At 53.8% G+C, this 13,579-nt stretch overlaps 1 protein-coding gene across 1 annotated transcript in view; it reads right to left on the bottom strand.

Moving 5' to 3' along the window:
- Positions 1 to 1,194: 1,194 nt before the first annotated feature.
- Slc1a7 (solute carrier family 1 (glutamate transporter), member 7) overlaps positions 1,195 to 13,579 on the bottom strand; it is a 36,855-nt gene continuing 24,470 nt past the window's right edge. The window contains exons 4-11 of the mRNA XM_005398562.2: positions 9,541 to 9,583; positions 8,236 to 8,458; positions 6,089 to 6,188; positions 5,217 to 5,450; positions 3,890 to 4,084; positions 3,299 to 3,433; positions 2,797 to 2,899; positions 1,195 to 2,209 (exon numbers count right to left, since the gene is read on the bottom strand). Of these exons, the coding sequence (XP_005398619.1) occupies positions 1,991 to 2,209; positions 2,797 to 2,899; positions 3,299 to 3,433; positions 3,890 to 4,084; positions 5,217 to 5,450; positions 6,089 to 6,188; positions 8,236 to 8,458; positions 9,541 to 9,583 (1,252 nt within the window). The 3' untranslated portion in view covers positions 1,195 to 1,990. The remainder of the gene's footprint in view (positions 2,210 to 2,796; positions 2,900 to 3,298; positions 3,434 to 3,889; positions 4,085 to 5,216; positions 5,451 to 6,088; positions 6,189 to 8,235; positions 8,459 to 9,540; positions 9,584 to 13,579) is intronic.

Raw genomic sequence — 13,579 nt, 5'->3', positions numbered from 1 at the left:
GAACTTGGTGGCAGCTAAGGAGGCCGAGAAGTGTGTGTGGACCCTAAGCTGGGCAGGAATCAGCAGATAGGACTGGGATCACCACAACAAGCCTACAAGCCCAGCAGAGGACCTGCCAGTCATGGAGGGTCACCTTTGCACTAAGGGGCTGTTACCAGTGGGGTCTGTCCCATGGAAGTGGGAGGGGGAGGCAGGCCTAGGCGCTGGCACAGAGCTGACCAAGGGACAGAGTCTCTGCGGGCCTTCCCAGGGAAGAGATGACAGACATGCCCAGTGTGTTCCCTCTGGGGCAGAGCCCGGGGCGGGGGTTGTTGGGGGGAAGCTGCAGGAGGTGGCACCCAGTTCCAGGCAAAGAAAATCTTTGATGCACAGAGCGGCCCTGCAGTAGAGTGCGATGCTCAGGAAGTAGCGACCTTCCTGCTACCAGCAATGTGTAAGCACGCAGCTCTCAAGGCTGAACAGATTCCTGCCTTGTGGTAGAGCTAACTTGGTTGCTTAAAGCGCCTTAGAAATGTGACCAAGGGGCCAAAAGCCCATCCATATAAAGGTGGGGGTGACTGACAGCCTGACATCCGGCCTCTCCTAGGTGGTGGGGCCTCTCAAACGGAAAGAAATCTCGTGGCCGTAAAGCTCCCAGCCCTGCATGATTTGAGTGATGTGGGGTACAGGCCCTTCCTGGGCTCCTCACACTGTCATGCTGGGAGGAAGATGGATGCAGACCGGGAGCTAGGGTGGAAGCAGGTGCCTTCCTGACTCTCAGGATGACCTTGGGAGGCTTGTCCCTCCCTGGATGCCATGTCTTCATGAGTGTCACAGTGTATGACCCTCCCATACCCAGGCCTCCTGCAGGGACCTGGGGCGAGAGGAAGCAGGGATACCCTGGATGTCATGGTGCGACCCTCGCTAAGGCAGAGCACTCATCAAGGGGAGCTAGACTGGGAGATGTGTTCCTCGTCTGGTTCCCACTGCAGAGTATAGCCCTGGCCAGGGACACAGTGGTCTGGCCGCACAGCAGTCCCTGAACGAGGCCCTGGACGGCTGATCAGCACTCTGTCTTCTGCATGTGACAGCACAGACAGGGCAGTCCTCCCTGGGGCCACCAGGACAGGCTCATCAGTATGCTGACGGCCTCCATTGCCCAGAGTGTGGGCTCTAAGCAGATGAGACTTGAAAAACAAAAGATCTTTATTTAGTTATCACTGAATTTGCTAACACAGGAAGGGATAGGAATTGTGACTCCACTTTGTCACATGGGCCTTGGGGGAGTTCTGACCCCAGGGTGCCACCAGGGCCTGCCCTCCTGCCCACAGCAAGCTGGCCTGGATGTCCCCACCAGGCCTTTCCAGGGTCCTAGTAAAGATATCCGGTCCACATCAGACAAGCTGTGGGAGACTCAGCTGGTGGGCAGGGACAGGGCAGGCCATGGCACGTGGAAGGCAGCAAGCGGGTCTCAGCCCAGGACAGGCCCAGGTTTGGGGGCAGCTATTTGTCTGTTCTATGGGGTGGGGTGAGGGCTGGCCTGGGCCTGGACATGGCTGGGGTGGAAACCAGGATGTTGTTATTACATCCTCATGAATTAGAAGCAGTAGTGACTGTGGCACCCCTCCACGTCTGTCCCTACAGGCCACTCTGTCCTACAGGAAGGAGTAGCCAGGGCTCAGAGACTTGAGTTAGTATCCTAGCCCTGACATTGCTTTCTCAAGACCATGGGCAAGTGCTCAGAACCTCAAATCTGTGACCCAGAAAATGGGGATGACAACCCCTGCCTCACCCCCACATAGGCTTTCAAGGTAGCACAGTTAAGGTTTGGGCTGGGCAGGCCACCGCGCTCAGGATGAGGCTCCAGCGTGCACCCTCTCCCTCTGAAATTCTATTTCCCACCTCTCAGGCTAATTCCAGCCTCTCAAGGAGAGCAGAATGCATGAACCTGGTGCCTGCCGGCTGCCTGGCTGCTCAGGTGAGCCGCGAGTTCTGCTCCTGCCCCACAGGCTCACACGTTGGTCTCCAGCTCGCTGATCTCTATGGTGCAGTGGTCCAGGCTGGCCGTGGCCAGCTCCTCATCCTGCTCCACCTGCACAGGGATGTGGTGGGGGCAGGTGGGGCCGAGGGTCAGCTCTGAGGCCTCAGCCACGCTCTTCACACAGCCATTCTGCTGGGTCGCCACGATCTCCTGAAGGCTCACCGGCTTGGTCTCACAGGGTGGCAGCTTCTGCAGAAGGGACATGAGATTTGGTAGCAGCAGGAGGAAGTCAGGGTGGTTGGAGCAAGTGATCTTGGAGTTGGGAACCAAAAAAGAGATTGTCCTACAGAAACCCGAGGTGGCCTGGCAGGTCACAGGTCCCTTTAACAACAATTCCCAAGCTGTCCTGGACCTGTCTCAGTAGAAGAGGGACCTGATCTACAGGTTAAACCAGGAGATTGGTGGCTCTCCTGCCTGAGCCTCCTCTTCCTCCCCGTGAAGTGGGGGTGGCCTACACATGGTTACAAAGGGACCTGAGAAGATCACCCTGCCCTATCCAGTCCCCCAGACATGTGATATAGCAGGAAGTGCCATTTACACTAGGGTCTGAGTCCCCCAGGGCAGGGAACTTTACGGGAGTTCCCAGTATTTCTCCTGTCTGGATCAGAGCTGGCCCAGAGGAGTTCCTTGCCCCTGTTAGTCAGGGACGAGGACACCAAGACCCAGAGGGATGGAGGGATTGGCTGAAGGCTGCTCAGCAGCAGGTAGGAAGTCTGGTGTCCACTCTACCTGGCTGCGCCCTGCTGGTGACCCCTGGGAAGGAGCCCTGTTCTCACCTCAGTGCCAGTGTCCCGTGCAAAGTCCTTGCGACAGATGTGGGCCATGATCCCTGCAGCCAATGCATCACCCAGCACGTTAATCATGGTGCGGAAACGGTCCCTGGAGAGCCAAGGTGGGCAGTGAATACAGGGAGAAGTGGAGCTGGTAGGGACTATGCCCATCGGCAGGGCAGGATGCCACAGGCCACCCTGCGTGGTGTTGAAGCCGGCTGATGCAAGGCTGGCCTGGGTCAGCCGCACAGGCCCTGTGCTTAGAAGGACAGGCTTGGTCTAATGCTCTGTGATCACTGTCCTGGAATTCTTTACAATTCTGTTTTCATTTTTAGTCTGGGCCCCCTGATTATGTGCCAGGCCTGTGTAGAGGAGGAAGGCAGCTGTGCTGTGCCAACACAAACACGGCGGTACCCTGGGGCCCTCTCCTCAGGGGAAGGGACTTAGCTCCCTACCCTGCCACGCCGGCCGTGGCCTAGCGATAGGGCTGGGTATGGGGTGCACTCACAGAGCCCAGTCCACAGCGATGATGAGGTTGATGTCGTCAGTGGGCAGTCCCACAGAGGTGAGCACAATGACCATGGTGACAAGCCCGGCCTGGGGGATGCCAGCTGCCCCAATGCTGGCCGCGGTGGCTGTGATGCTGCGTGGGGTAGGGTGGAAAGGGGATCAAGAGGTGGTGGGGTACGTGTTGGGATCCTGCTCCAAGGAGGCCAGAAAACCAGGCTGAGAGGTCACCAGGGAGTTCCTGGGGGAGTGTGACCCTGCATACACTCCTGGGTTCTCATGGGCCCCCATCCCTAGCCTTTGGAGGCCTAAAGAAGCTGTGGAAACCTGTCTAGAACTATACCTCTGTTGGTTCCAGAGCTACCCAGAAACTCTGATCACAGGCCAGCACAACTCAGCCCAGCCTTGCTCTGGGGCCTGGCCTCCGGTGCCAGACTTGAGAGCCAGGCTGGCCTTGGAGGCCTCCTTCAGCCTCTGGTCCACCTCAGCATCCCACCCTCCGCCCCAGTGCTGACCCGAGGGTGGCTCGGCATAGGCCCGTCACCCTCACTGGCCCCACAGACCCCTCCAGGAAGCAGAGGTCAGGACACACCTGATGGTGATGATCTGGCCAAAGTCCAGCTCGTAGTTGTTGACCTGGGCAATGAAGATGGCGGCCACAGCCTCATAGAGCGCAGTGCCATCCATGTTGATGGTGGCACCCACGGGCAGCACAAAGCGGGCAATGCGCCGGTCAATGTGGTTGTTTTCCAGCAGGCACTTGAAGGTGATGGGCAGTGTGGCTGAGCTATGGGCAGAGGGGCCGGTGTCTGCCCGCCACCCTCCTCCAGGATGACCAGGCCCTCTGCCAGGATGCTGCCTGCCCAACGCCCCTCTGCTGGGCCACCTGGACTTTGAGTCCAGCCTGCACCCAGGACCCTGGCAGAGACCCAGGTGCCCTAGTTCCCTTGTCCACCAACACCCAGGTCACAGAGCTGATGGGGGGTCAAGCCACACCATGCTAAGACAGTGCCTGGGCCTGAGTTCTGTGTGGACTTCTGAGGCAGGGTGTGTCTGGGCACCCGCCAGGGAAGTGGCCTGCGGGCATTCCACAGACTGCATAGCTGAGGCCTGGGGAAGAGAAAGCGCAGTGAGGGCTGGAGGGAAGAGCAAGGCCTTGGGGACAGAACAGTGGGCTCAGGTCTCCGTGACTTCTGACTTCCTCCACATCTTGTGGGGTTCCGTGGGGCTTGGACACTCACTAAGGAAGATCGCCCTTTCCTCGGAGGGTGACATGCTCAGGAAGTAACACTGCCTTCCTCTCCTGGGATAGCAGCCTGGTTTGCCCAGCTCTAACTCCCTGAGGTGCTCTGTACTTAGCTAAGGTTTGGGAGCCTCAAGACTGGGCCTCCGCTCTTCCAGCCTCCACAGCCTTCACCACATGCCTGGGGGTAAAGGCTCAAATTATCCCAGCCCAAGTCTGAGGACGCTACGGCCCAGGGAGGTTGAGTGACTACTCACCATCACACAGTCAGAGTGGAGAACAGGAACTTGGGGCCCTTTGCCTAGCAACACGGCCGAAGTTGACACTATCCAAGGGGCACATTCCAGTGGCAGAGCCCTGTGGAGCTCTACAGCGGTACTGTGCCTGGCCCAGCAGAAGCCCCAGAGGGCTGCAGAAGGCAACAGTGCAGGCTCTGCGGCCCTCTCTGGCCCTGTGGTGGGAAGCTGACCCCTGTGCAGATCGAGCGAGCTTTTGGAATTGCGGGCAGAGGAAAGTACTGAATCCCTAAGCTAGGTCTTGTTCCTATAGCACCATGGCCATCCCGGCTTTGTGAAGTGGATTGTGGTTCTGTGGCTCTGGACGAATGATGCCCGGACACAACTACAGAGTTCCATTCCGCCCACTCCATCCCGTCCCGCTCGTTGCCGTGGGCTACCTGGAGGAGGTGGCCAGTGCGATGAGCAGGGCCTGGAGGACACCGCGGATGAAGACAATGGGGTTCTTCTTGGTGATGAAGAAGTAGAGCAGGGGCAGGATGAAGAGGCCGTGGACCACAAGGCCACACACCACGGTGATGGCGTAGAAGCCCAGCTTCTTTCCGACCGCCTTGGGGTCATCCATCTCCAGGATCTTGCCGGCGATGAGAAACACAATGCCAAAGGGGAAGTACCTGGGGCCACCGTGCAGCCTCGGCTCAGTGCTAGGCAGACCCGTGTCCCCCAGCCACGGCGCCGCAACCCTGGGCCTCCAGGGATCACGTGTGGCCAAAGGAAGACTGTGTAAACAAGGTGTCCTGCAGGTAGCATTGCAGGGGCCCTTACCCTCTACCAGCCCTGCCTGGACAGCCTCTGGCCTCCCTGCTGCCCTGTCCCTCCCCTCAAGTGGCCCCATTCTAGCCGCAGCAATGCCACGCCTCCTTGAGTGGCGGTGGACAGCCCTCTGCCTCTCTCCTCAGTCTAGAGGATTCCTCAGATTGGAACCAGGAGTGGCAGCTGGTTTTCCCTTCCACTGTGTTCTTTCTTCAAAATCTGAGCTGAGTAAACTCCATGGTGTGGGGAAACTGAGGCCAAGAGGACAGCCAAGCCGGGCTGAGCCATCTTCCATACCAGGCTACAAGCATCAGAATCAGGCCAGGAGCCAGGCCTGGTCAGGGTTGGGGATCCAGGCAAACACAGGTCGCTCTGGAGGCCCCGGTCCTGGCTGAGCCTCTCTGGGCATCAGAGGATGGGACAGCCCTCAGCATCTCTCCACCTACCTGGGACCAGTGGGGTGGGAGAGTGGAAGAGGACCCGCTCCAGAGAGGCTTACCACACAGCCACTGCCACGATCTTCATGACAGACTCGTTGAGGCACTGGCAGAAGCTGACCAGGGGGGCCCCGCTGTCACCCATGCGGCCTAGCATGATTCCTGTGGAGACAGATAGCACGTTCCAGGGGCCCCTGCCTAGGCGTAGGCACATCAAGGGCAAAGCAAGGACAGACCTGCACCCACGTGCATGCCACAGCCCTTGCTGACCACCCACAACCTGTAGCGGGCCACACTCCCCTCACTCTCTGCTCTCTTCAGACCAGGATGGGCAGGGCTGTCACCTGTCACTCCGGTCCAGCCCATTCTCCTCCCTGTAGATGGCCTCTCCTCGAGGAGAAATGCCACTGCTGACCACCTCACCACATCCCCGTGCACTGGGGCCATAACCAAGCTCCCAATGGCTTTGGCCACTCCTATCTGAGCCCACCATCCCCCCACCCTCCTACTCTACCCACCCTTCCTCACTGGCCTTCCTCAGGGTCCAGGACCCATCGAGCTCTGCACTGCCCTGGGCCTTTGCCCATGTGCTTCCCAAGGTCCTGGCCACCGGCCACCAGTTCTCTACACAGTTAGATCTCTCCCTCTTGCCCCCAAGTCTATTTGCTCCTCTACTTCACCCCTCACTGCCTCTTTTCCATCACTTGTGACCATTGGCACCTGTTTTCTTCCTGCCTTTTCTCCCTTTCCCCTGACACCTTAGCTCTGTGGGCCAAGAGCTACAGCGCCTGAGATGGCCCATGGTAGATGGACAACAAAGGCCACGGAGTGAAGCGTCCTGGCGCTGTCCTTGGAGCCTGGTGTCCCTACGTTTTCTGGGCCTCAGGGCACTCACATCACACTTGGGCAGTGCACATGTGCAGCTGCCTCTTGGGTCAGCTCCGCGAGAGTGTGCCCTGCTGGGCCCTTCTCAAATGGGCAGCTAAGAGCCTCCTTTCTTCTGATGAGGCCAAAACGGGGATGACTGTCTTAGCCAGAGAGGGGCAGGTGTGAGCTGAAACCCTGACACTTAGGACTCCAGAGGGGGCCTTTCCTTGAAGCTCACAGAGAAGCTTGCCCCAGAGGCGGGGTGAGGAGGGGCCCTGTCAGGACCGGCAGGAGAGGCCAGAGTTGAAGGTGACATTGGGCCTTGCTCTGCCCATCTGGCCTGTCACAGCCTGGCTGATGGGGACCCAGGTTCCCGCTGCCCGAGCTATTCCCTCCCTGCTCAGCCTCCAGGCTGGCTGGGAGTTAGTGTGCGTAGGGCCTGGGGTGTGGCAGTGGGTCCTCCACAGGCTGGCCAACCGGACCAAAGCACCAGCCACAGCCTAGCGTCAGGGAGGAGTCAGCAAGGGAGGCTTGGCTGAGGGACCAAAGAAAGCCCTGTTCAGAGCAGCTGTGGATAGTGGTGTTGGCACCCCACAGACACGGCATGGCAAGAGGTGGGCACACACAGGCTCGGGCACACATTGGTGTGGACGCACACTGATGTGGTATAGTTACAAACGTACTTGACACATGGTCAGTTATGCCTGCTCTGTAAACCCTGAATGGCTGGAGTCTCCAGAGTTTCATTTGCTCTGCTAGGACATGTCCTTTTCTATGTTCTGTCCCTCAGAGAGGCTGTGGGTGATGAGAGGAAAGATGTCCCGGACTGGGGACTTGCTGTCCGGTGTGCTGAAAGGTGCTTCTAGGAGCGGGCCCCTCTGTAGACCTGGTACTTTAGCAAAGATGATCAGATCTGTTACTCAAGGCCATCCATCCAGTCATGCATCTGTCCACCCATCTCCCCAGCAGGTTTCACGGAGCACTGCCCGCTCCAGCCAGTTGTAGTGGGGCCAGGCATGTCTCCACCCACCTGGAGCCAACACTGCTGCTATAGACAGCACGCTGGCTATGGCACAGGGGTATCGCAATAAGGTTTACCGAGGTATAATGCACATAGAGAATGTGGAGCACATACTGACCAGTCTGGGGACCAGGATGCTGTCCTGAGGACTGAAGCCTGTAGAGGCCCCTGGGGGCTGAGAAAGGTGACAAGGGAGAAGGGGCGATTGCAGCTGGGCTGAAGGAGTGGAGGGCCCTCCACTGGGAGGTCACTCAGATACCTGGGTGGTGGGAGCCAGAAGGGAATGGAGTGAGGATGCCACAAGGGACAGGCAGAACATACCCATGGTGGCAGAGAATATGACAATGCCCAGCACGTTCATGCCATCACTGGTGCCGGGCTCCGACCTGTAGACGATCTCAGGTGGTGGGGTCAGGTCCAAGGCGAAGTTCTGCACACGAGAGCCATTCTCTTCCTGGACCCCGTAGATGAGGATCCGTCGCGGCGGGGCCTCCTCTGGGGTCACCTTGGGGGACTTGATAACCGGGGTGGTCTTGGTGCGGTACTGGTGGGCGACAACCCACAGCTCAGTGTTAGTATCAGCAACAGCGATACCATCTGTGGCACTCTTGTCCTATTTAATCGGCAGCAACCTCGTGAGGTAGGCATGGCAGGGATCAGTATTTTACCCAAAGAGATCTTCCCAACCTCAGCCACCTCCTTTGTATTCCCAGCCCAGCCTGGGGCCCAGCCCAGGGCCCAGCCCAGAGAAGGGGTTCAGGAAACACTTTCTGGGATGCACGAACAAACTTGCTACATTGGAAGAGGAAAGAGGACTGCAAATGCCTAGGAGTGCAGCCAGACAGAGAGGCATGAGCTAGAATCCAACCTAAAGGACCAGCTGGAAAGGGTGTGGCATCAGCCTCGCCTCAGGCTGCTACATCATCACTAACTGCTGGACTTCTAAGAAACGTTGAACAACTGTGGGAAACACTCAAAATATGATGCAAGTGAAAAAAGTAAGATACAAACGAATGCACTATGATCTTTATTTTACATTTATGAAGAGAAAAGAGACTAAATGTGTAACATCTGCTACCACTATTGCTAGGTCCTGGAACTAGAGGTGATTATTTTTTAATTTATGTATTTTCATATTTTCCAAATAAGATTATTTTTTTTAAAAAAAGGAGATAAGACAGCCTTTGCAGCCAGCCTGGCCTGGGTTTACCTACCGGTTTGTCATTTACTAGTGCTGTAACCCTTGAGCAAATCATCAAATTCTTCTGAGCCTGTCTCCTTGCTGAGGAAATGGGGTTAATCCTACCTGGGCACATTGTTACCATAAGGATTCACACACAGGTGGTGAGTGTGTGAACATCAGCATGGCATCCACAGCCAGGCAGGCCCTTGATAAAGGCTTCTTTCCACTCCATCACGTTTTCTCATGAAAGACGAACCCAGGACAGAGCTGTGGCTATGGAAGGCTCTAAGGATCTAGGTCCTTTTTACTCTGGCATCCCACCTCTAGGAGACAAGGAGGCTGGCTGGGCCAACTTGTCACTTTTCTGCCTGGTCTAGGCTGGCTCTGCCTCCCCTGCCCTCCTGCCAGTACCCTCTCTGTCCAATGCCCAGAGACCTGCTCACCTGTTTGAATGTGGCTTCCACCAGGTTGGCTGGGAACATGTTCCTAGGAAGGAATTCAGCACTTGAAGAATTCCAGAGTCAGGCCAGGGTCCCTGGGGTCATCGGAACCTCTCCCTTGAGAGCTGAGGGCCTCCATGAGCCAGCTCCTCCCTCTGCATGCTCATCTGCCCCCCAATACTACTGGTCCCACCCAGATCTTCCAGCTCCCTAGCTATGCCCTGTGTGCCCTTACAGCTCCAGGTCATCTTCCATACCCTCCCTCTGCCCAGAATGACTGCATCTTACTCTAGTCAGTCCTGGGTCAAGCACTACTTTCTGAGTTCAGCCCTGTCTGATCAACCAGGCAGACCCACGGCCCTTCTGAGTGCATCTCCACTCCACAATGTGGCACATCGCTGGCCAGTGCATCCGCCTCCTCCGTACAGTGAGTGGCCTCTTTGAAGGTGAGACTGGTTATTCAGATCCTGTCTGTGGGAGCCATGTGTGTGGGTCACTGCAGTGATCCCTTGGTATGGGGACTGGTCCCAGGACCCCACAGATACCAAAATCCAAAAATGCACAAGTCTCTTATAAAAACTGGCATAGAATTTGCATATAACATACACATGTCATCTTTACATTCCTTATAACACTTAGTGCAATGTAAATGTGAAATAAAAGTTGTTCTATTGCTTAGGAGACAACAAAAGGGCAAGGAAAAAAATCTGTACACGTTCCGTATAGATGCAATTTTTCCCTCCAAATCTTTTTCAATCGATAGTTAGTTGAATTCACAAATATAGAACCCATGGATCCAGAGGGCTGACTGTACTTTCTTAATATTTTATTGTAAAGCTAAAGGTGGAGGAGGTCTTGCCTACCAGATTTGAAAACATATAAAAATGTGACTGTCAAAACAAGGTAATTACCAACACAACCTCAATAGAATAACAAACATCGCAGAACCTGTGGCTTAGAAACAGAACCTTGTACATCCTAGAATTCCATATTTGATAGAAGCTGCATTACAAATCAGTGATGAACTGAAGAACTTATCATATGGTCTTGTACAGCTGACCAACTATTTAGAAAATAAATATTAGCTCCTTATTTAACACCTCGGACCAAAATAAATTCCAGACAGTTTTAAGAAATAACTTTAAAAAACTAAAACCATAAAAGTTAGAAGAAATATAGGCCAACATTTTATCATCTCTCAGAATATGGAAGGACTCTCTAAGAACAAAATGGGCCAAAAAATCAATTGATTTTAATATAATAAATATGATACAATAAAATATGAAATTTCTAAGTGCAATATGGCATCCTCAGTTGGATCCTGGGACAAGAAGAAAGGACATTAGTGGAAAAACTGGTGAAATTCAAATGAGGTCTATAAATTATTATAATTATTATTATTTTTGTACCAGGAATTGAACTCATGACCTCAGGCTTGCCAGGCAAGCTCTAATGCCGTTGAGCTATATCCCCAGCCCGGTCTATAAATTATTTATCAGGGTTGTAACCAAGTTAATCTCTTAGTTTGACAAAAGTACTATAGTTATATAAAACATTAACATCTGGAGAAAGCCAGGTAAGGGCGTATGGAATCTGTTCTTTACAATTTTCTGTAAACTTAAAAATATGCCAGAATAAAAAGTGAAAAAGAAGGAGGAGGAGCAGGAGGAGGAGGAGAAGAGGGAGAAGGAGAAAGAGAAGGAGAAAGAGAAGGAGAAGGAGAAGGAGAAAGAGAAGGAGAAAGAGAAGAAGGAGAAGGAGCAGGAGGAGGAGGAGAAGGAGAAGGAGCAGTTCTCTAAGATGGATTATAATACAAATGAAGTTATAAGGCAAATGATAAACCAGAAGACTAAAGAGCCAAGTGTTATGTCCTAGATCTATAAAGGGCTTTTACACATCTTGTCCTGGTTTCCATGGCCACCATATGCCTCCTCTCACCAGAGTATCAGCTCTTTGCAGGGCAGAGACTTCTGTTTTGTGCCCCGCTGTGTCCCTAGCCCTGGCACACACAGGCACACAGAAAATGCTTGCTGCATGAACAGGTGGACAATAGAAACAGTACGTCTCCAATAGGAAAATAACCAGAAGATCTGCCCAGGCAATCCACTGCACAAATGGGAAGTGAGGGGCCAAAGGGGCATTTAAAATGGTTCGGTGTTTTCAATCTATTTCACCTGTGAGAGAGTACAGATGTGGGGGAGTCTGGGGAGAGAGGCGGGTCTGGCAGATACTTTTCTGTAAAGCAGTTTCATGTCGAGTCTTAAAAAGCATTTCTATGCTTGTCCTTATAATCCCCTTCCAGGAATTGATTTGAAATCAGAGATGTGAACAAGATTCTTGTTCTTGTGCTTGCACTTGCTGGAACAAGCCTTGTGCAACACACTCCCATGCTGCCTCCTGACTGGCTCCCCCTCCCCTCGCTCTTGTTCTTGGCAAGTCTTGCCTCTTCCAAGACTCAGCTCCCGTGGGCCAGGGGTTACGCACGTGGACATGAGTGTGCATTGTTTCTTACACTGACTTCCCAGCATCCTTGGCTGGAAGCAGAAACTAATTTTTTTTTTTTTTTTTTTGCCGCAGCTGAGAGTTAGGTTCAGTGTATGCAGATGGCAGGGGGAAGCAGGCTAAGAGGGGCCGCCGAGGCACAAGGCTGGTCAGGCCTATCTCCCTTTACCAGGAATGTCATTCACCATGCAGAGAAGCAGCAGAAGTCAGAAGCTGGGATGGCAGAAGCTTAAATAAGACTTTTTCCCCGTGAATTATAAACAGAGTTCTGCCATCAGAATGAGAACTGTCTGCAGGGACTTCAGATACCAAGCAGACCTGCAGCCCAGAGCCAACATTCGTGCCAGAGGCTCCGGGCCCACCTGCCTGGGGCATTGCCTACCACCTGGAGGCTGTCCAGGCAGCGCTGACTGATTGTTAAATACTTTGAGAATCTCTAGGCATGACCCCAGGAATTCAAGTGATGTACAAAGTGGTTTTCTAATGAAACTTAAAGAGACATCTATCTGCTTAAGATTATTTGAAAGATCATAAGAAACCAAGTAGAACTTATACCTAGTTTCTTTACCACTTCCTTTAACATTAGGATAACTTAAAATGTGGGCTGTGGCAGGGCCTAGTTGCCTACCTGACCTCCATCCTCTCCTCCTTCCTTATTAAGAGAAGCTCTGTTGTGTTATGGGGACCAACGGGGCTCTCCAGACAAACCCTGACTCCCAGCCTCTCTTGCTTCAGTGCGCTGGCCACCGAGATGTAAGCACAAGTCATTAGATGCCACCACTGGAGTGCTGATGGTTCCGGCCAGCGCCTTTGGTACTTTCCTCCAACATTTTTCTTGCTATCTAGAAATGCAGATGTAAGAACTAGAGTCCACACAATCTTCTCGATGCTAACCATGGCGGAGCACAAGGGGGCCAGAGAATGAGCTCCTAGCGACCAGGACTTGCCCACCCCACAACCACTTATGCAGAAGAAAACACATTTTTGCCTCTCCTAAGCCTCTGCTGTTCTAGGTTTCTCTTAATTAGCAGCCCAGAGTGCAACTTTTTTTGTTTTGTTTTGTTTTTTTGGCTTTGAACACCCATGGCAAAGCTTCCTGTTTGTTCCATGGGCCCTGTGCTCCTGGCAGCAGCTATGTGAAATACAGACAGAACTGTACCTGGAGACATTAACAGCCGTGCCTAGGAAATACCCACATGTTCTGCCAGGGCCTGCTGGACACTTCTGTGAGCAGGGCCAGGGCCACCACTAGGTTTCCCTCCTGATTTATTATTTATTTATAAGTTCTCCTGCTGCGGTCCCAAACTCACCTCAATCACATGTCACCAACCCAAGTCCCAAGGTGAGGATGGTTCCTTGTGTAACGCAGCTCTTCAGAGCTCCATCCTGCCCCCAAGATGGTAACTGGTTTTTTGTTTTTGTTTTTTTTGGTGCAGGAAATTGAACTCAGGACCTTGCGCTTGCCAGGCAGGCGCTTATGCCACTGAGCTATATCCCCAGCCCCCCGAGATGGTAATTGGGGAGACAGAGCCAAGCCATT

The sequence above is a fragment of the Chinchilla lanigera genome, unplaced genomic scaffold (genome assembly GCF_000276665.1).
Source record: "Chinchilla lanigera isolate Chin_1 unplaced genomic scaffold, ChiLan1.0 scaffold00063, whole genome shotgun sequence".
In the NCBI taxonomy this organism is placed as follows: Eukaryota; Metazoa; Chordata; class Mammalia; order Rodentia; family Chinchillidae; genus Chinchilla; species Chinchilla lanigera.
Note: the sequence above shows the minus strand (reverse complement) of the source record. Positions and strands in the feature narration are given on the sequence as shown.